The sequence below is a fragment of the Takifugu rubripes genome, chromosome 19, assembly GCF_901000725.2.
Source record: "Takifugu rubripes chromosome 19, fTakRub1.2, whole genome shotgun sequence".
Taxonomy (NCBI): Eukaryota; Metazoa; Chordata; class Actinopteri; order Tetraodontiformes; family Tetraodontidae; genus Takifugu; species Takifugu rubripes.
In genome coordinates, this window is record NC_042303.1 from 6,213,351 (window position 1) to 6,236,136 (window position 22,786).

Consider the following 22,786-nt stretch of genomic DNA (forward strand, 5'->3'; position numbering starts at 1 on the left):
GAATAGTTAAACTGGCACTAAGTCCTGACCTAGGCTGTCCCTGCTGTCATGACAACATCCTGTATTTTTGCAAGCATTTACCTGCCCACTTTTCAGTTGCCACAGCACCATAAAACATCACCATATCATTGTGTCAGGTTTATAAGGGTTGGGAATTCAGCCAGCGAGGACATGGGTGCTGACTCCCTGGAGGGTAATAAACGGTCTGTAATAGGTTATACATGAGTCAAAAAACAGCAATAAAGAACAGTCCTGCAACTACCACTGGGCGACACATACATTAAGTACTCTGGAGACCCACATTCATAGTTACTCCATTACTGCACACATTACTGCATCTGAGCCCTCAGTAACAGATGTTTCGCTCCATTGTCATGGCAACATGCATGTTTAAATAATGTGCTCATTTAACACAGAAGAAGGCCCCTACAAGACACAAAGAAGGTTCTGTCCCCATCTCTTATTGGGGATGCAATTACAACAGCCCTGAACATTTCACATTCAGTTTTCACAAAACAGATGCTGGCAAAAGCTATTGGCTAAGAAAAAAAAGAGAGATCATTCATTTGATCTTTACTGAATTGCTTCACGCTTCAATTTGATGAAATAAGACAAAAACGCTGAACTAGGATCAACAATGCAAAGATATATATCTTTCCTGGCAAAACAGCCAAAAAAAGTTTCTTACAAGCTTAAAAATGTAGAGCAGAGACTAAACACTCACAAACACCAAAACTGCCAGAAAGTGGAATTAAACATGAACACAAATCCACTGGGACAAATGAACCTTGTTGAATATATTATTGCTTATTGCATTTAGATGTTAGTTCTCCTCTTATGGTTTCTTTATGTAAAGAAAGTTAGACATTTGAACCTTTCTAATCCTGTTACAGTTACTGTTCATCCCACCTGAACAACAGTACTTATGCAAAAAATCTTCTCATTGTTCTTCTTCTTTTTATGGTCACAGCCAGTAACAGCAGTCCAGCCAGCGTCCTCATCCTTTTCATTGAAGCAAACTTTAACTTGTTCTCTGGGGACTTCTGCCTTGCAGGATTACGGACCTGAAGACAGAATCATCCAAATATCTAGAATAAAGTAACGATTTATTTGGAATCGGCAACTGACTGCTTCGTGTTACCTTTGGTAAGATGTTAGATTTTAAAGCGGGTGCAGAAGGAGGTGTGCCTGCAAAGTTCTGTGAGGATGAGGAACCCAGAATTAATAGAGAATTTTAAAAAACTATCAAACGATCAGCTGCAAACACGCACTTACTAAGATATCACTCTGATCAGAGCTGTCAGACTTGAAGTCCAGGTCCATTGTGGCCATCTTCCAGTGAGCATCCGGGGCAGAAGGTGGTGTTTTAATTCTCATAAGCCTGGGCAATTTCAGGGATTAACAAAGAACATTTACATATGTTAAAGGGAGAAAGAGAATAAAACAAATATGGATGTAAAACTGTATTGTTTCAACTGTCCAGGCACTGCAAGAGACAAATTAGGACTTTTTGAGTTGGGTCTAAAGACCATTATGTTGAGGCAGATAATGTCTGGATTATTCCCGATGGCCACGTGGTCAAAACCTGTTGGATGACTATAGTTATATGATGATAACATGTTTTTTTCCTGTCTTTGGTTTTTTGAATGGCCTGAACAACTTCCTGAGAGAAACAGGATATTACTCTGATCTTAGCAGCTTCAATAGCCCTGCTTGAATTGGATCTTTTCAGCACTTCAGGGTCCTGTCATGAGATCATTACACCCATCACAGATCCTTCAATGTCACTTAATCATAAAAAGCAAAAAACATTTTATTTTTGTTTCCACAGAGTGAAAACAGCATGTTCAAAATTACACATATAAAAAAATATAACAATCAAAGTCCATAATTGATTACCGGTATATACATACACATTCATGCATAATAGTGAAAGGAATATTAAAGGTTATTTATACAACAAATTTGCAGTTAGACAGATCAACTGTCTGGTATTGTAAAAAGTATACCAGACCCTAACCCTAACCCTAACCCTTTAGCTTTTTTAAAAACACTGAAGGCTGTATTTTATGCTGTTCACTTGTCCAGGGTGTGCCTCGACTCTGGCCCAAAGGCCCCAGTCCCCCTTGCACTCCAGTGAGGACAAAATGGGTAGAAAATGGGTGAACTGGTGTGTGTGTGTGTGCTGAGTAGTAGCATAATCTTTCTGAGAGAGCAAGCTAAAGAATTTGCATGAAAAAAATAATATTCATGCTACAGTAACAAAAAATGCACAAACTTTATATTACATCAAGGTCAGAATTCAGACTTCTTTCACATAAATACTTGATTACCTTGGGCCTTGGTACAGCTCCATGCAGTGTTTTGGTGATTTCAGATTCACATTTCTTGCAAACAAAAGACATTAAATGTTATGTTAATGTTGGAAAACTGTAGCAACCTGTTGTGACACATATAGATAAAGCACAACTTACAACTGTCTTTAAAATGGCAGCAATTTGGACATTAGTATCTTTAATGTTAAATCATTTTGCAAAAACTTTCTTCACAACAAAAAAAAGTAAAATACCGTAAAATGAAAATGTTCCATTGATGCCACCATAAAAACTGATTAATATCTTTTAATAAAACATTGGAAGATTAAACTCACTGTTTTCTTCTGAACTTCAGCTCTGTGGTCTTTCTTGGAGGAAGGGGCTTTCTGGGCCTTAGAGAACTCCTTTGGAGTCTTTGCACACACCCCCGCATTACTGCTCAAATCTGGAGACTAAAAATTGAAAAGATCGGAAATGATTAAAATGGTAAGTTTTTACTGGGGGATGTCTTGACCAAGTTGTTTTTAAGGTCCAATATCATCTCTGGTACTGATTCATGTGCAATCCCTTTGAATTGTGTTCAGGTGGTTGGTTTTAGATTGTGTCCTGTTTTTCTCATCCAAAACTGACCCGGAGGTAGTTCATGTCCCGTTTTACTCACACGACATCCAGTATCATACGTTGGATAAAGCCAGTGCATGACAGAGAGGTACAGACAACAGCTGTTTCTGTGAGTTTAAGGTGTTGCAACTTGAATCAGCTTGATGATTTTCAGGAAAATCATTGCTAATAGGCAGATTAGATTACATTGGGGAGTTTCAAGGAATTGCAACTGATCATCCTTAAAAGCTTGTTTCTTACTATAAATACACAATGTAAATAATATTGTACCTCTTTGTTTACTACATCTGAAGGCAGACTGGTTTTCATTGATGACATTCCTTTCTTCATAGCAGAAAGCTCTTCCAGCACATTTTGCTAATATTAAAGAAAAGATTCTTAAAGAATAAACTGCTCCTCAGCAGGTGCATGTCAAATAAGTTTAATATAACATAAAAAAAGGAAACAGAATACCTTTTTTGTTACTTCAGTCTTTAGCTCTAGTTTTAGTTGGCTGATATCAGTTTTAACACTCATGAGCTCCAATTCCTAGGTTAAAAATACAATTTTAGCAGCCTTACAGTAAATTTAAATAATGAAACATCTTTCAGTCATGATTTTTGAGGCATTTTTAGCAAACAGCATTATCATTTGTTAAAAAGTTGCAGTGTCTGCACTACATGACATGACTTTCCCTCATCAGTTCATTCTAATATTTCACTTTTCCAAGCATCTGTAAATCTACTGCTACTGTTGACTGTTGTATTATTGCATTGTTAGAAATATTACACTACCAACATATTGCTTAGTAGCTCCTATTTAAACAGTAATAAATGAATATTTCAGCATCATACCAGCGATTTATAATGGGCAAGTGCCTCAGTCTCTTTCTTCTTCCTCATAACAAGCTCTGCATCCTTTTCCCCAACTATCTGTTCATAATGGCCCTATAAATAAATTGTTAAATGAATACATGCACATATGATATGTTTGTGGTGGTGGCTGAAGTAGCACCAGCTGTGAGGTAAACCATGACCTTACCTTGTGTTTTTCCATCAATGCCACCATATCTGCTATCTTCTGTTGACACTTGAGTTCTGTTTCTTCCTTGTTTTTAATGGCATCCACTGCTGTTAATTTGTCTTTTCCCACCTGTACCAAATACATTCATTTAATTTTCCAATTCCAATTTGATTTTAAAAACCCAAATAAAATCTATTTTATGGCAGGAACCTCGTCTGTCAGCTCCGATGCAAGTGCGGATTCGGACTCGAGGTCATTCAACAATCTCTGAGTTTCTTCCTCGTGAGGTTTTTGAAGTTGCTTGTGCTCCTCTTGTTGAACACTGATCTGCACAAAGGAAACAACTGTTTACATCACAGAGTTGGTTTAAATATCTTCTATCTACACTGATAGCAAGTACCAGTTAAAAACAGAATCACTGTCTCAAGCTGACTGGATTTTGTGATCTCCTTTGCTATTTGCTTTTTAAGGAGTTTATTCTAAAAATCAACAAATAAATGGTTATTAATTGTTTCAAACAGTGTCTTTAGTTGTGCACCTACTGACCTCTTTTTGGTTCTCCAGGGCTTTATTACTATTTTTTCTAAGATTGAAGAGCTGAAAATCAAATCAGTTTTTGCTAGATCAAGAAAGTGATAACAAATGATGATCCAAAAAATTGATTTTACTAATCACCTTTTTTTCCAGGGCTTTGATTCTTTTCTCTTTTTGTGTTATTTCACCTTGAAGATGTGCAAACTATATTGGGAAGAAAATAAGTAAACATTTAGCACTTTAAGAACAGAGTGTGATAGTTGAAGTACTTACATTGTCTTCAATTTTCTTCTCAAAAGTTTCTGTTTGCTCTCTCTTTCTCTGGATTTGGAGTTTGATTGAGTTCACTTCATTTCTGTTCATGGCAAAATAGAAGTCAGAGTGACCTTACAGACATAATGCCAAACTTCTTTATGTAAGTATAAACGCACCGCAAATGCTGGTTTTCACTCTCTAGTTCTTGAATTTCTCTTGTTTGCTTCATGGCTTTCGCTTCACTCAACTAAATAAACACAATAATTATATTTTTCACAATTTCTGTGAGGATATTCATACAACATGACTGATTAAAGTTGACCTTCATATCTGCCTTCATAGCTTTCACACTTGAAATTCCAAATTCGAACTTCTGTTGGATGGCTGTTTTCGCAGACTGCAGCTCATTAAATTTGACTAACAGCTCTTCGTACCTCATTCTACAATAAGGAAACCGACCAAACATTAGTTTTTTAACGAGCTTAAAGTAATATTCTTGATCTTAGTAGCATGTAAACGTCGCTATCATAACTTACTCATGATGTATGAGTTCCTTTTTTCGTTGCTCAATCTGAATGGTGTTTTCTCTATTGTTCTGCTTTTCAGTAGATAAATAACCCTCCAACTCCTGTACAGTGTTCTGAGGACATATAAAACATCCTATTGCAGTAAAGTTATATTCATGATCTTCATTCATATATACATACATACATACAATAGGTATCAAAATGAATTAAGCAGATTAAAAATAACAACTGCCTTTAACCAAAAATAAAAACCTCTGAGTCTTTGGACTTTTTCATTAGATCTTCTTTTGCCTTTTCAGCAGCATCATGTGCATCTTTGAGCATATTATTTGCAGCGGTGGCAACCTCGAATTCACTCTGTATGAGAAAGAAAAGGCATTGGCTCTATAGAACAAGTGTCAACCCTGTGGTGACATCTTTTTTACATCACCTTCAATTGTAAAGATTCCTCATTTTTCTTTAAAAGCTCAGCTGTCATTTCCTTCACTCTTGCTTCAGAGAGATCAATCTTAACCTTCATGGAATCAATGCATTTGGACTTTTTCTCCTAAGAAATATGAAATATAAGAAATATATGTGTAATATTCAAGTTATATTCTGTATTTAGGACACTTAAAAATCACGAGTAAATCTTTCCTTTTTTACCAAATCATCTTGAAGGAGTTTAAGCTCTAGACTTTTCTTTGCACTCTGTTCTGCTGCTTCTTCTGTTAAATAAACAATTAATTTGACCTTAAAATAGCAAAAGCAAAAGCCCTTTTTCAAAATCAAATATGACATACCTAAAAGTGTGTTGCTCCTTTCAAGGTCCTTGACGTTTGCGCTAAGGTCATCTTTTAGTTCTTTTACCCTTGAAATTGACCCAAACAATAAAATAGTAAAACTGTTTCTTAAAACTAAGACAATATAAACAGATAACTCTACCTTTCTGTTTCTAAAGTCAGTGCATTTTGAAGTTCCTGAATCTTTATCTGACTTTGCTCCAGTTTTTGTGCTTGTTGTTGTTGAACTCTGCTGAGCTCCTCCAGTTTAGAGTCTTTGTTTTGTATATTTATTGCACATTCTTCTTTATTTTGTTCCAAGAGAGCACCAATAGCATCGCAATTTTTCTGAATCAAAAAGGAAGATTTTTTATTAAGAAAAAGCAACAAAAATGACACTTATCTACAGAAATTTGGAAAATGGTACAACTTTAACCTGAGTTTCTTCACAGCATTGTTTGGCATTGTGCAGTTCTTGAAGAAGGGAGTCCTGTTCAGCTTGTGACTTTTTAAGAAGTTCATGCTGTTCATCTATAGGGTATAAAACAAATCTTTTCAACAGGTACCAGAACAAGGCAAACCTAATTCTTACCAAATTACTGAGAGAAATTCTTTTTTTTCCAAATAGAAACCTTTTGCATGAAACTTGAACCAAATTGAACCAAGGTTTCCTCAGTTACCAGATGATGCAAAGATAGCAGAGCTAGTTCAGGCAGACAACTTGCATGATTCTGGATCAAGTGATCCCTCAAATGCCCCTCTCTCCTTCGTAGGGCAGGTATTTATTCTGCTCCCTTATTCCCGATTGCTCCATGTTGCTTCTGTGCTTGGTGTATTCTGCTCATGCTACTTTTCTGCCCTGTCTACCTTTGCCACTCTGTGCTTCAATTCCACCACCACCTCAGCATCCTCCTGTCGGCCCTGTTTCTCCAATCATCAAGGGGAGGGCTCTGGAATTCATTCCCTGTAATGTCTAGGTAGACTATTATCAGGGAATGAATATGTTAAAACAGCGTCTGGCACCAAATCTGCTTGATTTAATCCAACGTTGACTGACTGAACTAGAATCATATTTCATCAGAGCTTAAAGTGGTCTAAAGCTTAGACCCATAGGGTTAAAAACGATGACTCTGACACATCCCTTTTGGGGCATTTCCTGTTTGCTTTAACTCGTTCTTTATGTTTATGATGGAAAAATAATCAATATAGTATAGAGTCAATATATAATCAAAAAGAAATGCTTTGAAATGGGAAAGTTCATGTTACTTGTTGTTTCTTGAAGTTGTCTACAGCACTTCTGGCTTTCACTAAACTCAAGGAGGATATTTTGGAGTTCATTTTCCTTATCCTTAAGCTTTGTTTGAAGGACTGCAACCTGTGAAAACATTTTTTTTAATTAAGTTTCTTTTTTAATTTTACCAACTCTGGGTACTTTACCATCGCAAAACTGACCGAACTGAAGATTTTCATTAACTCACCTCTTCCTCTTTTACGTTATATTCATAGTGATATTTCTCTTGTAAATCTTCAAACTGTAGCATTTTCTCTTTAACTGGGAAGAAGAATTTACTTGACTTTGTAATATGTTGTAATATGCTGATGCCATTTAATATTTTATACTACTTGTTAACATGTTGATTCTCAGTAAATCATAAGCATGAACCATTGTGAAGTAATGCATAATACCCGAATAAAACAAACCTTTCTGCATCTCTTGCTGATCAGCTTCTGCCTGAAAGCGAAGGATTTCAAATTCTGCAATCATTTTCTGCAGAAACAAAACACTGATTGTATCAAACATACAGCTAAGCAATCAGACAATGAATTGATTTGAATGGTTGGTTTACCTGAATATTTTCAATATTTTCAACAAAGAGATGATGTGTTTCTTCTCTTTCAGATTCAACTACAATTTGAAAGGATTAGTAACAAATTATGCCACAATGGGTACACAATTTCCTCAATAATCTGGTTGGTCAAAATGTGCTAGCATAAAAATCAACTTACATAATTGTATTTTTTCAGCTGTTCGCTGAAAAGTATCATTGAGAGTGTTGCACAAGTTCTTTGTTACATTGTTTCTGTAATATTGTAGGAATTAATATTGTTCAGACAAAATATTTACAAGTTAAAGTGTTATTGTTTATTACCCTGATAGGCAAAACTCATTACTTGTTCCTTAAATTCTCAATGTCATCCAAATGTTCCTGCATCTTCATGCTTAGGCTTTCATTACAAAACTGGAAAGACCAAAAATGGAAAAAATATCAACTTGTATTATTCGTTCTCTATTATGTGCGTGCGTATGTGTGTGTGTGTGTGTGTGTGTGCGTGTATTTATACTGTATATATGTTTTCTACTTTTAAAAGAAAATGTGCACTAAGAGTAAGAGACAAAACAGTTTCGCAACTTGTACCTGTAATTCTTGAATGGTTCTTTGCAAACTTTCAATTGTTCTCCCGTTTTGGTGCAGTCTTCTTTCCTTTTCAACATTGTCACTATTGGTTTGTACTTTCCAGCATCTAATTTTCTCAACCTCATCAAACAGCTTGGAAAAAAGCTGTACAGAATTGTATTTCCTCTGGGTGAATATCCACAATAAAAAGGACATAAACCGACATATTTGAGAACAAACTTTCTGCATTGCCCCAGTCTATTCGTGAAATGATACATATTTTATACACAGTGAATATATTACCTCCTCTTTCTCCAATGGTGGCATAACTTTTATCTTAGGAAAACCTTTCAAATAGAGGAACATTATTCAGTTCATATTTATATATTTGACGTTATATTTGTGCCGTTGGTGTTTACCTGGTTTAGTTGACTTGGTCTGCTCTTTGCTATTAAAATTACTAAAACCCTGGAAAATATTGAGTTATTACTTGTGAAATGTTATAAAATATTCTCATGTTACTGCCCAAAGTGTGTTTTTTCCTGTTTATAATATTATATAATGCATGTTAAAGTGGTTATGCACCAATAGTGTTGGTTACCATGTAATTTAACTGACCTTTTGAAGAGTATTAATGAACCCGCTACAGTTTTCTAAATTTTCCTGGGGTCGGACCGCCTGGCAATTATTCACCTTCGAAGGGATGAGCAGTTGGAAGTTAAAGCCCCGTTCTTTCTCCATCCTGAAAACAAAATAGACGAAGTTTGACCACAAAACATTATTGTTGATATCAGCGAACAAATGGGCTTCCAAAACCATCAAGTCATGCTGCGTAGTTTAGCCAATAACAGAGCTTAATTGCAATAAATGTTTGCCGTTTGTAAAATAACCTTCGGTAGACTGAGCTTTCTTCAAAGTATTGATAAACTACAGCAGATATAACCATTACGTTCCAGCATTAAGATGTTATAGTCGTGTAATTACCTACTTGCCAGCGTTACAGTTAGCATGTGTATCGCCGCAGCCGTTAAACTGCTGTGCCGCTGCCACAGGTCGCGTGCCCGTGAGGGATTAAATCATAACGGAAGCTTTCTGTTCACCAAACAATGCAATAAGTTTAAATTACTTTAAACATTACTTTACATTTAAATTACCCTGTGTCTCACAGGGAAATGTTAATGTTTTGCTTTATTACCTAATAATTAATTGATTAACATACTTCATCGTCATCCATGCGTTGCTTTAAAACTATCACACGAAGTTTTTAGCTCTGTATTATTCAACCTCACAAAAATGACGTTGTTAGCGTTTATGATAAAATCTTTAGTCTCAGATACAGAAAAACAATCAATGGGGGATGGTGAATCAAAAGCTATAGAAATAATTAATCACCTGTGTTAAGAACCAATAACAGTTAACCAGTTGTGGTCCAGGGTTTCGGGTTATATGTTTGGTTTTTCCTGCAGGGGGCGTGGAGGAGCTGATTAGCTGCAGCTGGCGCTGCAGGCGGGCGCACCTTATTTACATCAGGCCACCTTTTTCGGGACGGAGCGCCCGTCTACCAGCTTCGGAGAATTTTGGTGTTTTCGCTCGTCTCAAAGTCACCATGCGGGAGTGGAGAGCGAGCGGGACCCGACTCCCGTGTTGGCTCCGCTCTGGAGCTCTTTGTGCGCCCCGGAAGACTGGACGAGTGTTTTCCTGTTGTCTTGGAGGACTGCCAGTTAGACTTGTTTGTTAAATAAAGACTAGTCCTTGGACTTTTTATCACTGCGTTTTGCCTACTTTCGGGTCCTGTAAAAACCCAATCCTTGACAACCTACGCAGTTATTGGCATAAAGTGAACTGTAAATTCGTTAACTTATATTAACCTGAAACCTCTACTGTATGTGTACTTGTATAGTTGGTCTTTGGACTTTTTTGTCCAAAAATAAATAGGCCTAAATAAAAAATATTAATAAAACACATACATTCTATGAATCTTGATATTTTTGTCAAATTACAGTTTATTTGAATTTTTAACATGTTTATGTTGTCTTTTGCAGTCAGGGGCTCACTTTCGTGTCATGTAAATACACAGATCTATTCATCGGGATTTGGTGCATTCAGACATATCGAAAATCATCCGTCATCTCAAATGGACCAGCAAAACATGTATACATAGACGTTAAAAATTAGTATAATTATTTTTGGAATGGCACCCAAAATCCTGTGCAAACAAAGTGTGTGTAAAGTGTTGTTTTAAAAAAGATAAGGTATAAAAGATAATTCAGGAAGAAAAATGTGCTCATTACGAACAAAGCTGGATTGCTTTTAGAATAGTATGAGATCAAAGAATGGTGCGAATCCTATATCATCTAAGGGTATGTTAAAATGCTATATGTAGTACAGAAAGTGTTAAAATGCTTCTGATAATATAATATGGGATATATTTTCATAGAATCATGCAGTCATGGTTACTTTGAGTGCAGCTGGACATTATGATAGTATAAACATTTTCACTCCTGTTCAGATTTGATGTAACATTGTAGATATGCCTTATTTTAAACAAGACTTTGGCATTGCATGGTACAGAGTATTAGACAGTGTCCTCTGTGTTCCTAGCTTCAGTCGGTTTGGCAACATTGTCTTTTTGGGACTTTTGTTCTCTGCCTCCCAGCCTGGCCCTCCTTTCTTCCTCTTTTTTCTCTTTGTCCAGCAGTCTGTAGTTAATTCCCATTCCAAAAAACAGGAAGATGCTTGAGACAATAAGGAGGATTCCACAGCCCTGGTATGTGTACTTGTAATCATGATAGATGTCCTTGAACTTTCCTGTGGGGACAAAATCACATTGTACCATATATGTTGTGTTTTATACATTTGTGTATCTGAAAAAAGGGAAAACTATGTACTTACCAAGTAAAGGGGGGCCCAACAGCACAGGCCCACACTCCACAATGGTCACAAGACCAACAGCACTGGAGAAACGTTGTGCTCCCACCAAATCCATCAATGTTTCAAAGAGGACTGAGCTCAACCAGCCAAAAGCAAACCCAAAGAAGATTGCATAAATAACAAACCCTTTGTAGTCAACTGACATTGGTGCTAGGACATGACAAACACCGTTATACAGCACGGATGCAGCAAAGAAATATTGAACTCTGGGCCTGACCCACTTAGTGTTAGCCACAATTCCCATCGAGGGCCGGGCAACCATATCGACAAAGGCCAGCACAGAAAGTAAAAAAGCTGCCTTCTCTTTCGGGATTTCTTTACTCTTTGCATAATTACTAAGGAACACCAGTGGGGCAAAAAGGCCAAAAAACATGATAATATTGCCCATGATGTACAACAAAAAGCCACGGTGCTTGAACAAAGAGAGGTCAATAAAGCTATTAATGGTCTGGGATATGGTCCTCCTCTCTGTGGTTTTTGGAGCAGGAGTGGGTTTTGGTCCAATAGGTCGCATGAGAGAACCAGCCACACAACAGTTGAAGAGGAGGCCACCCAGGATCATGAAACTCCCTCTCCAGCCAAATTTGTCAAAGAACCATGTGTTTAAAGGAGCTAGAGTGGAGAGGAAGACGGGGCTTCCAGCCATGGCAAGTCCATTGGCAATAGGCCGCTTCTTGAAGAAGTACTTTCCAATCATTGTGAGGGCAGGATTGAGGTTGAAGGCCAGTCCTAAACCTGCAAAAAAAAAAAAAAAAACAGGAAGAATTAAATGAGTTTCTGTCTTTATATTATAAAAAACTAGTTGCCATTCTTTGAAACAAATGGGACCTTGTTTTTTTTTTTTAAAAATACATAAAGGAAAAAAGTAGGTACCTCCAACCACACCGATACAAAAGTACAATGCTTGAACAGAGTTGCAAAAAGAGGCACCAATAAGTCCAATTCCAGACAAACATCCTCCTGCAATCATGACAGGGCGACTTCCATATTTATTCACCAGGATACTGCTGAGTGGACCTGTAGTGGATAAGACAGAAAGAGAGAGAGAGAGAGAGGGAGAGAGGGAGAGAGACATGGAGGATTTGTATTCAGTCGTCAGTGTACAATCATATATTTGAACACTTGAGGGCTGTAGTGCCTCAGCCTTGGTTCAGCAAATTCAAGATGCCTCTGCACTCAGTTTTGTCAGTGGTGCACTGCAGTGGATATGCTCTCATGCCATTAACAATCCAATCTGCTAGACAGTTAAAAACATAGTTTTTTTTTTTCTTTGTTTGGGTCAGGGATTCATAAAAAAGTCAAATGAATCAATTGTTTGCACGCTATTGAAATGCCTTGTAAATTGTACATTTGAATTGGAGCTTGCAAGTTCAGCAGTTCAGAAAAGTGGGTGGGAATATAAGTGGCTGCTTTTTGTTCTTTGAAGAAGGGGTTAAGACAACTGGTATCACAGTGCGCCGTAAACATTGGCACTAAATACCTTAATATCTATGTGCCGCGGATTTGACACTAATTACAGACAAATCCACATGACCCATTATGAAAGAACAAAAATGCAAGAAGCGTTAGGGTCACAAAATGCCATCTCCATCTACGCTTCTAACAACAACCTCAAATGAGCATGAGGGCACACATCGAAGACACTTCCGCCTTCCTGCCAAATCCCTGCACTACCCAGTGAACCTGAATAGAACCTGACAGTTTTTGTTTAGAGGTTGTCCACACTGATTTGCCAGAACCATACAAGACAAAGGGTTTTTAAATTGTAATGCAGGCAAGTCTACACTCTCCCAATGAGTCTTTTCCCTCTGCCGTGCAGGGAGAGTTGCTTCAGATTAAAGGGTTGGAGACAAACCAGTGTAGAATATTATGAATGTAATTAATCAAAAACTGAGGGAGTGCAGAGGCACCCAACAGTAGGCCAATAATGAACTTCTGCTGGTGTGCTTGGAATATAGTAACATACTGTCCTGCTGATCTGTACTGACAGTACTGTCAAACACTTCCCCACTGTTCACAACTTATATTCACCGCTGTGTATTCGCGATGTAACAATTGCAAGTATCTGTTAATTATGATTATTTATAAATAGCATCACATACATATCATTTCTCATGATGGTCATTACGTGTTTTTTCAGTGAAGGGTATTTTATATGCATGGGATATTTTATTTTATATGCTTTGCTACTGATAAACAGCACACAATGATCTATGATGGAATACTATGTGTGAGCGAATATGTTTGGCATTTACTCAGTAAATGTTTTTCAATATCATTTTAGTTTCATACTAGTTTTCATACTTTCTGAGTTTGGCCATTTGCATAGTGCACGGTGTAGTAGAAATGTGTGCACAGCACATCATATGCTTTTAGTTTTAATAAGTGTTGAAAGACAGACGTTCATGTGAAAAAGTCTGCAATCTGAAATACCAGATATGTAAATGTTAGCTTGTGTTTTTATGTTGACAACAGAAAGTCATATCTTTCTTTTGACCATATCTAGTCATTTCTCTTGAACACTGCATTCTTATATGTTTCCTCTAATTTGCTTCCAAAGCGTTTAATTTCCTTAAACATAAATTAACCTCTTAATCTGCCAAACACAGCAATTTCTGTCTAAATTTAGATTGTCACTGATTGATTTTTGCCTCATTGCTGGTGCGGATCAATGATGAAAACATCTTGTGCGTGCGTGTAGGTAAAAATCAATAATTCTGAAATACAAATTGTAATCGATTTGGTTTGTGTCCACAAAGCTCTGATAAGTCAGAATCACATCATCAGAAAAAAGTGGATATGGTAGTGAAAATGCATGCGTGTTGCGTAAGAGCGAAATTAGTACAATCAGATCGACTCCAGTCATTCCCATCTAAATTACTGGGCCAATATTGTCACTGCGAAGTATACGGTAGTTGTTTTTTTAGACTTAACTCAGCATGTGCCCTATTTATGAACATATTCTCTCTCTCTCTTACCCCAAGATAAGTCCCAGTGCACAAATGATCTTGTGAAAGGTTTATTTGAACATGTAGACAAAATGTGGAGAAGATTTTCAAAAGATGCCAGTATAAATTTGGAAAGCTTTCCTGCCCTAATCTGCTTAAACAGCCTTCTGCTGCCTGTGCTGCATTCAGACCACCTGTTGGCCAAAGCTGGAGATGAAACCAACCTCAAGAAATGTCGCCAAAATTGCAATGCACCATTGCATCTGTACTATATAACCTTTGTTGTGCTGCTCATACCTGAACTTGCCAATACCCTTGAGTGTCTAGCTGCACTGGGATGCACAATAGTAACAGTTTTTCAATCCTTTCAATCCTTAATATCAAAACATGTAAGACAAAGTAGATTCATTAAATATCCTCATGTATATCTCAGTAACATTTAACCTCTGTGGGAAATAAGCTGCTGAACTACAAGCACATAAGCTGTTGAAGCTAACAGAAAACATCCATTGGTTGCTGTTTTCCTCTATTACAGGGGGATTTTTTTTTAAAGAAATTGAGAGAATACCAGAAAACTGACCTCAGTGTTATAATATTTTCTATGATTGGTTATCATTCTTGCAGTTTATAACAAGTGAAGATAATTGCAGCATTTTGGCTCTTTCTATTTCAGAGCACACTGTTTTGATACCAGAAGAGCTCCTTTGAAAGCCAAAACCTTTTCACTAGCCAAAATGCTGATTATCCTCTCCTGGATCAACAGTATTTCAAAGTGAAGTGCCAATATTGTTTCATCTTTATTGAAGCACGTTAAATCAGTGTCTTGTTTCTTGGTAGTTTATGGCTGGAGTGCCACAATGCAAGTCTATAATCATAGAGCAATGGATTGGCTTTCAGATGAACACTTCAGGAATCAATCTGACTGTTATGCTAAGAGCCGGACATTGATTTGATCTCTAAATCTCCTAATGTGTTAAATGTCAAGCGTTAACAATCCCTATTCTGGCAGATGGTATTTTGGGTAAGATCTCACCTCCGCCGTACATGACTGCTAACATGATGGATGAGATCCAGGACACCTGGCTGCTGGTCACATTGAAGATCACCTCGATCTCTTTAAAAAAGACAGTGATGGACTTGGGGAAGGCGTAAGAGAACCCAATGGAGATGAAGGCACCGACTACCACCATCCATCCCCAGCCACCCTCAGGCGGTGTGTAGCCTTGAGGACCACCCACAGCGCCAGGCATTGTCGCTCACAAAACCTCGTCCAGTTGAAGAAATTAGAGATTCTGTTAAGAAAAGAGAGGAGTTAAATAATTGTAAATTTTATTTCAATGTTCAGGTGCTTTGATGTCATTAAAAGCTGATTCTCAATTAAAAGTCCAATAAAATGTGGATCATTTTACAAATCATTTGTAAAACATTATTTTAATCATCAAAACCTTTTGGGTGTTTTCTGAATCAAACCGTGCAACAAAACTTTACCTATGAATAGGTACACAAACCTGTATTCTTTGTTTTATAAAGCCTATGCAATGTATACCTAATGTTCAATTGTGAACAATAAAACATTTTCCTTCTATAAGAGCAACTGTAAAAATATAAGGTTTCCTGTCTGTTTGTGCTGGAGTGTAACAATTCAGTCATTAATGGTACTATTTTTTTGCTTTCATGTCTATTTCCTCAGTAAGATGCTGTGTTATTGTTTGAACTTGAAACTGATTTCACCTCTCACGTTTAAGGATGTTATATAAGTTTATCCCTGTTGATCAGTAGATATGTTATAGTTTTTTTTTAATAGTTATAGTTATATAGTTTTTCCCATTCCTGTCCCGTGTCCTCTGCTCCCTGGCTGGTCTTTGATGTCTCATTCTCAGTACTAACTAACCTGCTCACAGTTGCCTCTCACATGTTTTACCATTAAAAACTCCACTAAGTTTCAGGAAATCCAATCTGCTCCTTGCACCGATGTCAAAGTAACACCAAGTCCCTCTGCTGAGAGCAGTCGGCCTTGTGATTTCAAACATCATGCACATATGGGTCGTGGCCAAATTTATTGAACAACATTTTCACATTTCGCTTTTGATGAGAGTTTAAGCGAGGGTGAGTTGCTTTGATTTGAGCTGCTTTCTGCACGTATTCATCGAGCTTCCGCTGGCTGATCTCCCACGGTTTCACTTTAGAGGTGACGAATAAGAGTCCATCTGCAGAGTCAAGCAACTTACTGTAGTGTTTACTCAGGGGAGGCTATCCAGAGAAAGCATCGATCAGACCATGAATTCACAGTGCTCAGGAGCTCTTGGCTATAGCGGAAGATACAGTTTTTTCAGCCCAGGCAGACTTGATGGGGTTGATAAATTAGTTTTATGGTGTGAAAACCTATTGGATATGCCTCTTACGGGCATATAGTACTGAATATTTAATGTTTTAAACAACTTTGTTATTGAGTTGGGATTTGACCTGCTGCTCTGCAGCTGTAGATGTAACTGTTAAATTGTTTTACAGATGCAATAAATGCTGAAGATGAAAAGATATTTTTTTTATTTACTTGGTCACTTGGTCAGTTACAATCAGAAAGATTCTCAGCATAACATTGACATCAAATTCAGTTTTACTTCTGTGAGACAATTTTACTGTCTTACATTGTATTAACAATAATTATTTAGCACATGATTAAAAATAAATACTGCATTAAGTTTCATTTTTCATCTTCACAAGGAAGTGAAACTCTGAGGAACAGTTCGCACATATGATGTGTGCCTGCTTAATATCAAGTTCTCCTTCAGAGTGTCTGACTGTTGCCAAAATGGAAATGTGTGAGCATCGCCATTTTTAGCGGTGATTGTTAATGGTGCAATTATATCATATACCGTCCATACATTTCGATATCCAGAGGCCAATAAGCACAATTTATAAAGATAATTAATTTAGTTCAGGAGCCAGTCCAAGGTCAATATTCAGTGAAATAGCTAAATAATCAATTTTACACAGAAAGAAAGGCATCATGTCAAATAGAATAAAACTTAAAATACTACCTATTTTTTATATTATTGGCTTCAGATGTCCCATTGCTGTTTTCTGTGATTAACTGAAGTGCTACAAGGCTAATAAATAAATAATCTAAAGGACCATCTTTTTTTTTAGTAAAGCTAAACTTAGGGGAAAAAAAAGAGCATATCGTAAAAATACCCTACACACATACAACAGACACCCTCTAAAATAGAACACGATGCTGGGGATTTTTTTTTACTGGCAGCAGGGATGTGTTGAATTTTTAAAGAACAATATTCACTGGCTTCCATTAGATGAGTAATGGAATAACACATTAATAGTGACAGAACTTCAGCTAAAATATTAAAACTGCCAAAATAATGAATAAAACTTGTAATTCTATACAAAGGATTGATGGGGAGAAGCATGGCTGGGGGAACTGCAGAATTGATTTGTAGTAGGTCAGGTTGAGGAGAATGAAATAAGTAGACAAATGGGCTGCGGCATCATTGTCAACCCCCATCTCACTGTAGTGGTCTAAATAAAGAAGTCAAAGTGGAGGCGCCTGAAGTGCCACTTGACAATACACATACCTGCAAAAAGCATGGGGTGTCTGCATAAGACATTTATATAAATGTAACATTTGGATCAGGGTGAATCAAAATGAATTATCTGGAGAATTTATGACAATTGCAGAAGTGCAGAAGGGATTCTGAATTTCATGAAGAAGTGATGAGCTCTTATATGAATCTGCCTCACAGCTGACTTCTAGCTTGATCACTATGTTTGTGTATAATAAGATAATGTGCGGTGTTAAGGCTCTTACCTTGGCAGCAGCGCTTGAATGTGGATGGTCTGCAGAGGTGAGTGGTCACTGATGTTAACACATGGCTAAACTGCAGTGAGCTTTTGTGAATACATATATATTTAAATAAGTCTAAAAAGAAAAAAAGCACAATACGTGTCACAGATACTCCAATAATATGCTGTGATCCACATCCACTGAAACAATCCAAACGTTGCTGGGGCGCCTCAGACTTTGTTTCCAGTGAGTAAAGCTGAAAAGTTGCCTTTGGTTGGTGACCCTACCAAACAGATGGAATGTTTGGACACAGTTCTGGCCAACCTGAAGGTCAGTCAACTTCTTATGGGCAGTGGGAGGCGAAGTAGCATGCCCCCAAAACACTTTCTCCACCCCTTTCACGTCATTCCACGTCTCCGACACAATGTTATAGAAATTCAATGCACAACTTTGTGGAGTTTGCGACCTCAAAGGATATCAAGAAATGTCTGCACTCCAGGAGATAAGATGCTTTCTAAGACTCCGATTTCCGCCATTAGGTGATTTATCACCACTATTTTACTGCGTGCAGGTCACTACAGCTGTGGAAGAAAACCACATTACTTAAACAACAGACATTGTCTAACTCAAAAACCCAAAAGAAATACTTCTTCACATTTCTGTGATCGGATATTGTTGAGCCTTTCTTTTGAATTCCCGAAGGAGCTTTTAGTGATTTTGTATCGGGGCGAGGAAAAAAGGAAAGGCCTGGACGTGGGGTGATAATTGAACCGGTGTACTTGCAAAGTCAAATCCTTGAGAACCTTGAAACATGAGTTCTCTTTGTTTCTTTGTTCACATGTTGTTCCCCTCATTTTTCTCACTTTCATTGCATTTCAAACAAAGGATGGAGCAGAGCAACACCTCACCCATAATTCAACATTCTATCCTGTACACACTCATCATGAACCTAATGTAAGATGGTGAACACAGCAACATCAAGCAAGCAACGATTCCTGATGAATATGGAGGTGAAATGATACCTTTCTGCCTTACAAAATTTATTTCCCTATTAAAGGTTGGGTGCCACTGCTTTCCAGGTATATGGTTGGCCAGCTTTATTTGTCTGGGACTTAGAGAGTCTTGGCAAACAATCTTTCAGCATGAGGGAGTCCCGGTGACACCAGAGGCTAAGCCGCTGCCATGAACCCCAGTGTAGCATCCAGTGGCATCACGATGGTGCCTGAGCACTGACACAGAAACACTTGCCACAAAGCCCTCGGTCTGACAGGGTAGCCCGCAGTTAAGCACGACTCATATACTCTTAACTCTGGTGAATGAAACCTGGCTGAACATGGCTTGTTTTCTCCACTTCTTAACACATAATAAGAAAATAAATAAGGTTGTTGAAAAATTAATGGTTATAATGCATTTTTGGACTGAACACATTGATATTTTTAAATGGTTTTGATAAAGCACTATGAGCTCATACCGACTCCCTAATAAGCACGTGTTCAGCTTCAAGTTTTGGCACAACATCTAAATGGCCATATACATATGTGCCTTTAAGAGAAAACTCTAATTTATTGAACACATTTTTAATAATTTGACACCCTTAATCAATATTAGACCTGATTATTCGCAGGTAAGAAAACATCTGTCTCCTTGTTCGACAGTTGCCCCCAGATTTGCCCTTCGTTGTTGTTGATCTGAAATATCCCTCCTGCCCTGGTCACATGACCTTCACTGCTCCCACTTTCCCTCAGCGGTGCAGTTGCTTGTTCACCTCCTCACCTGCTTATCCAACTGGAAGAGAAGAACAAGTCCATATTGTATTGCGGTGGCTTCCTGAAAATCTGTTATCATGACCGTTTATTCATATAACAACTGAACTTGTGTTAATACTTTGATGGCCTGTAAGAAAATATAATTGTTAAGCCACAGTTATTGGTAAATAAATAAATAATTGACAGTTTAGAATGTTGATTTGATTTTGAAACACTCCAACATTATTAATGGTTTACATCACCATTATCCAGAGAGGCTCAGAAGCACTGTAGTAGGCAGAGTACTGGAGATGAACTAGATGACAGAAGATGAGATAACACAACAACAACAACAATAATAATAACAAAACTGTGAACACCAGACCAGTTCATACAGCTTTTCCACAAAAATTGAAATATATTGATAATAACATATTAATTTCTTTAGAATCAATAAGTTGAAACAACCCACTGTCAATTGACTGTTCATTCCCTCCTGTGACAGCGTTGGCCTATGAAAGAAAAAATGAGGAACGATCATCTTCCCCGTGTTGCATATTTATATGGTACGGTACGGTGGCCACCGTAGTACGGACCACTCTCAAACAATGATATATGTGGAGGTAAGAAAAGGAAAAAACTACAAATAATTTTCAATTTTCTTTTATAATTATTATGTAATTGCATCAATGAGAAAGGGTGCATATATGAATCCAGGTGGGTTTGACACCAGAACTAGTGCATTTTTAGCATTCAGATGGTATTCCAAGCTTGTAGCACTTCAATTAATGCTGTGGAGTGTTAAATTACTAGACACCTTTTAATGGTTTCCTCTTTGTTTTTCTTGTTCTTGAACAAGTGGCCCTCTTGTGCATGACAGGTTACTCTCCACAGGCACTAATCATAACATGGTAATTTTGACAGCCCTAGTGAAAAATCCTCATCTACTGCAGACTGATTTGAGCAGTTCACCTTAGTGCAACATGTACAGCAAGCAGAAGTTAATAAACTGCTGTGTTTAATAAGTAAACATGTTTATTTCCACCAGATGCCAGCTTGCCCACACCAATAAATGGGTCAATTGGATTCTTCAGGATTTATTAACAAAGTTGGTGACATCTCAGAAGACAAATTAGGTACAGTGGTTCACAAAACTGTTCATGCATTAGGTTGTTTCTATGTCAAACCTATGCCTGCAAAATTTGAGATGAAATTGTAAGTTGGTATCACTTGTTTATGGTATTTTCACCGTAAGGCTCAAAGAGCTACTGAAAGTAAGATGCACAGAGGAACACAATTTGAAATAAATATAGCAGCACACTACACCCTGCATTTGTTTTCAAATTTGTAAAACATGGGTGAAAGTTTTGCAATGTTATTTATCTGTGTCATCTTTCTCCGCAGCTTTGGAACTGGGAACATTTTGCCTGGTGATGCTGTGGTTGCTGCAATTTGATCAGAGGAAACAGACGGCAGTCATACCCAGGTTAGCAGGCATGTGACATGCATTCCAAATGTATTGCTGTCCTTCCTGTGCAGTATGGATGTAATAGCAGGACTAATTTTGATGCTCACTCAGTTTTGGGTGCTGCTCACAGTTGCTATAGCACAGGAACACAATGCTGGTAGTTATATTGTGAGGGTTTAATGGGTTTGATGACATATTCCAGCTCCAAATCAATATCTTGTTGTGAGCATGACAAGAAGTGATGAAAAGATAAATGCAGGAGCTTATGCCAGTTGCTTCTCTCTGAGTCATTTCTTCTGCTGCCTGCACACATTTTGAGGAATGACTTGGGGAATTGAGGAATGGTTCAATGGTTAAGATATACTGCTGTAAAAGACCTTATAGCATTGTAAGAACTGATGAAGCCTTCTGGATAGAAGGCGAAACGTTTTCAAGAGAAGAAACCCAGTCCAGTTGACAGAGAAAACTACCTTGGAAGCATTGTAAGAGGGATAAAAATTGATTAGCTAAGCTACAACATGTGAAAACACAACTACTCTAGTGTAGCCTATAAGAGAGAAAAAAGGGAAAAAAATAACTTTATGTGTTTGGATACTGATATTCTCAGTCCCATGGTGTTCCTTTGTGTTGTGAGAGAACAGTTTGCTTTACTCAGATGCTGCTCAAAAATACAATACAAACCTGATCTGCCATATAAATTACGAGATAACCAAGGAAGTGGGCAACGTAAGCCAAACACAAAGAGACAATGTCCACTTCGTGATCATCTGGATGTAATATCATACATGGCTCACAAAATAAATACCCACAGCCCAAATGTCAGTAGCAATTACTGTGTACAGGGCAGGTGGGAGACATGAATGGGAATAGATCCCGGCTGACCTGTTGTGAACTGTGTTTTCTTGGGTCAGGCGCAGGGCGGAATGGTCCAAATGCCAATTAGTAAAAAGGACACACACCGTGCTGTATTCAGTGCTGCATCTGCCATGACATCAAAACTTCCAGATGGCGCTGCCTTGCTGGAATGCAAGCACACATCACATTAACCTTTTATCCGTTTTTCCACACAAAAATAAGCTGTGTTATTTTACAATGAAATCGAACACATGGACTAAACCCAAATGACACCCTATATAGTACATCAATAAATGCTCATCACGCTGTTATAAAATGCACTTTTTGTATGAAATTGACATCCGTGTGCAGGATGTCTTTGATCATATGTCGCTGATTTTGACAATAATAAAATATGTCATGCTTCATTGCGATACTGTTCAATATTTGTGTTTCCATGAGTGCTGCCCTGTTACACAATGTCCCACATAATTTAGTCGAAATTTTTTGATATGAATTAAACTGAATGCAGTCAAATGTTAGAAACAGTGCTGCCTCTGACATTTGACACGTTCCTCCATCATTGCTTATTCACTTAGCATTTTTTTATGTGCACTATGTCCATTTAACAGAAAATGCCAAATTTCATTGGC

At 37.6% G+C, this 22,786-nt stretch overlaps 2 protein-coding genes across 9 annotated transcripts; both read right to left on the bottom strand.

The window, feature by feature from the left end:
- Window positions 1-75: 75 nt before the first annotated feature.
- On the bottom strand, window positions 76-9,916 carry sycp1 (synaptonemal complex protein 1). 7 transcript variants are annotated; one of them, XM_029826291.1, is made up of 34 exons: window positions 9,804-9,916; window positions 9,396-9,503; window positions 9,030-9,153; window positions 8,831-8,879; window positions 8,715-8,758; window positions 8,433-8,597; window positions 8,188-8,255; window positions 8,023-8,096; window positions 7,863-7,921; window positions 7,717-7,783; window positions 7,494-7,567; window positions 7,282-7,390; window positions 6,452-6,546; window positions 6,179-6,363; window positions 6,037-6,104; window positions 5,900-5,961; window positions 5,685-5,801; window positions 5,507-5,611; window positions 5,264-5,367; window positions 5,050-5,167; window positions 4,904-4,974; window positions 4,746-4,827; window positions 4,614-4,676; window positions 4,485-4,535; window positions 4,149-4,265; window positions 3,957-4,067; window positions 3,770-3,862; window positions 3,390-3,464; window positions 3,207-3,293; window positions 2,651-2,767; window positions 2,334-2,387; window positions 1,276-1,381; window positions 1,142-1,198; window positions 76-1,064 (listed from the first exon to the last, which is right to left on the bottom strand). In XM_029826291.1, exons 2-32 carry the CDS (start codon window positions 9,419-9,421, stop codon window positions 1,367-1,369), a joined length of 2,649 nt encoding a protein of 882 aa, XP_029682151.1. In that variant the 5' UTR covers window positions 9,422-9,503; window positions 9,804-9,916; the 3' UTR covers window positions 76-1,064; window positions 1,142-1,198; window positions 1,276-1,366. The 7 variants fall into 7 exon arrangements, with proteins under 7 accessions (XP_029682151.1, XP_029682152.1, XP_029682150.1 ...); XM_029826292.1 differs by lacking the exon at window positions 9,804-9,916 and adding an exon at window positions 9,631-9,797; XM_029826290.1 differs by lacking the exon at window positions 9,804-9,916 and adding an exon at window positions 9,607-9,797.
- A 474-nt stretch (window positions 9,917-10,390) lies between these two features.
- On the bottom strand, window positions 10,391-18,430 carry slc16a1a (solute carrier family 16 member 1a). Of its 2 annotated transcripts, XM_011613641.2 has the most exons (5): window positions 18,111-18,430; window positions 15,324-15,582; window positions 12,216-12,359; window positions 11,304-12,077; window positions 10,391-11,219 (listed from the first exon to the last, which is right to left on the bottom strand). In XM_011613641.2, exons 2-5 carry the CDS (start codon window positions 15,538-15,540, stop codon window positions 10,987-10,989), a joined length of 1,368 nt encoding a protein of 455 aa, XP_011611943.1. In that variant the 5' UTR covers window positions 15,541-15,582; window positions 18,111-18,430; the 3' UTR covers window positions 10,391-10,986. The 2 variants fall into 2 exon arrangements, with proteins under 2 accessions (XP_011611943.1, NP_001245294.1); NM_001258365.1 differs by lacking the exon at window positions 18,111-18,430 and having other exon boundaries at window positions 10,917-11,219; window positions 15,324-15,540.
- Between the last annotated feature and the right edge of the window lie 4,356 nt (window positions 18,431-22,786).

Excerpts from the sequence above, each read along its gene's own strand:
- slc16a1a (XM_011613641.2), bottom strand. The coding sequence starts at position 15,540 with ATGCCTGGCGCTGTGGGTGGTCCTCAAGGCTACACACCGCCTGAGGGT. Across the intron at positions 12,360-15,323 it reads AGCAGTCATGTACGGCGGAG|GTCCACTCAGCAGTATCCTG; the intron begins GTGAGATCTTAC and ends TATCCACTACAG. Across the intron at positions 11,220-11,303 it reads GTTGGGCCCCCCTTTACTTG|GAAAGTTCAAGGACATCTAT; the intron begins GTAAGTACATAG and ends TTGTCCCCACAG.
- sycp1 (XM_029826289.1), bottom strand. The coding sequence starts at position 9,357 with ATGGTTATATCTGCTGTAGTTTATCAATACTTTGAAGAAAGCTCAGTC. Across the intron at positions 5,168-5,263 it reads AAGGAACTCATACATCATGA|AATGAGGTACGAAGAGCTGT; the intron begins GTAAGTTATGAT and ends TCCTTATTGTAG. Across the intron at positions 4,068-4,148 it reads CATCGGAGCTGACAGACGAG|GTGGGAAAAGACAAATTAAC; the intron begins GTTCCTGCCATA and ends TATTTGGTACAG.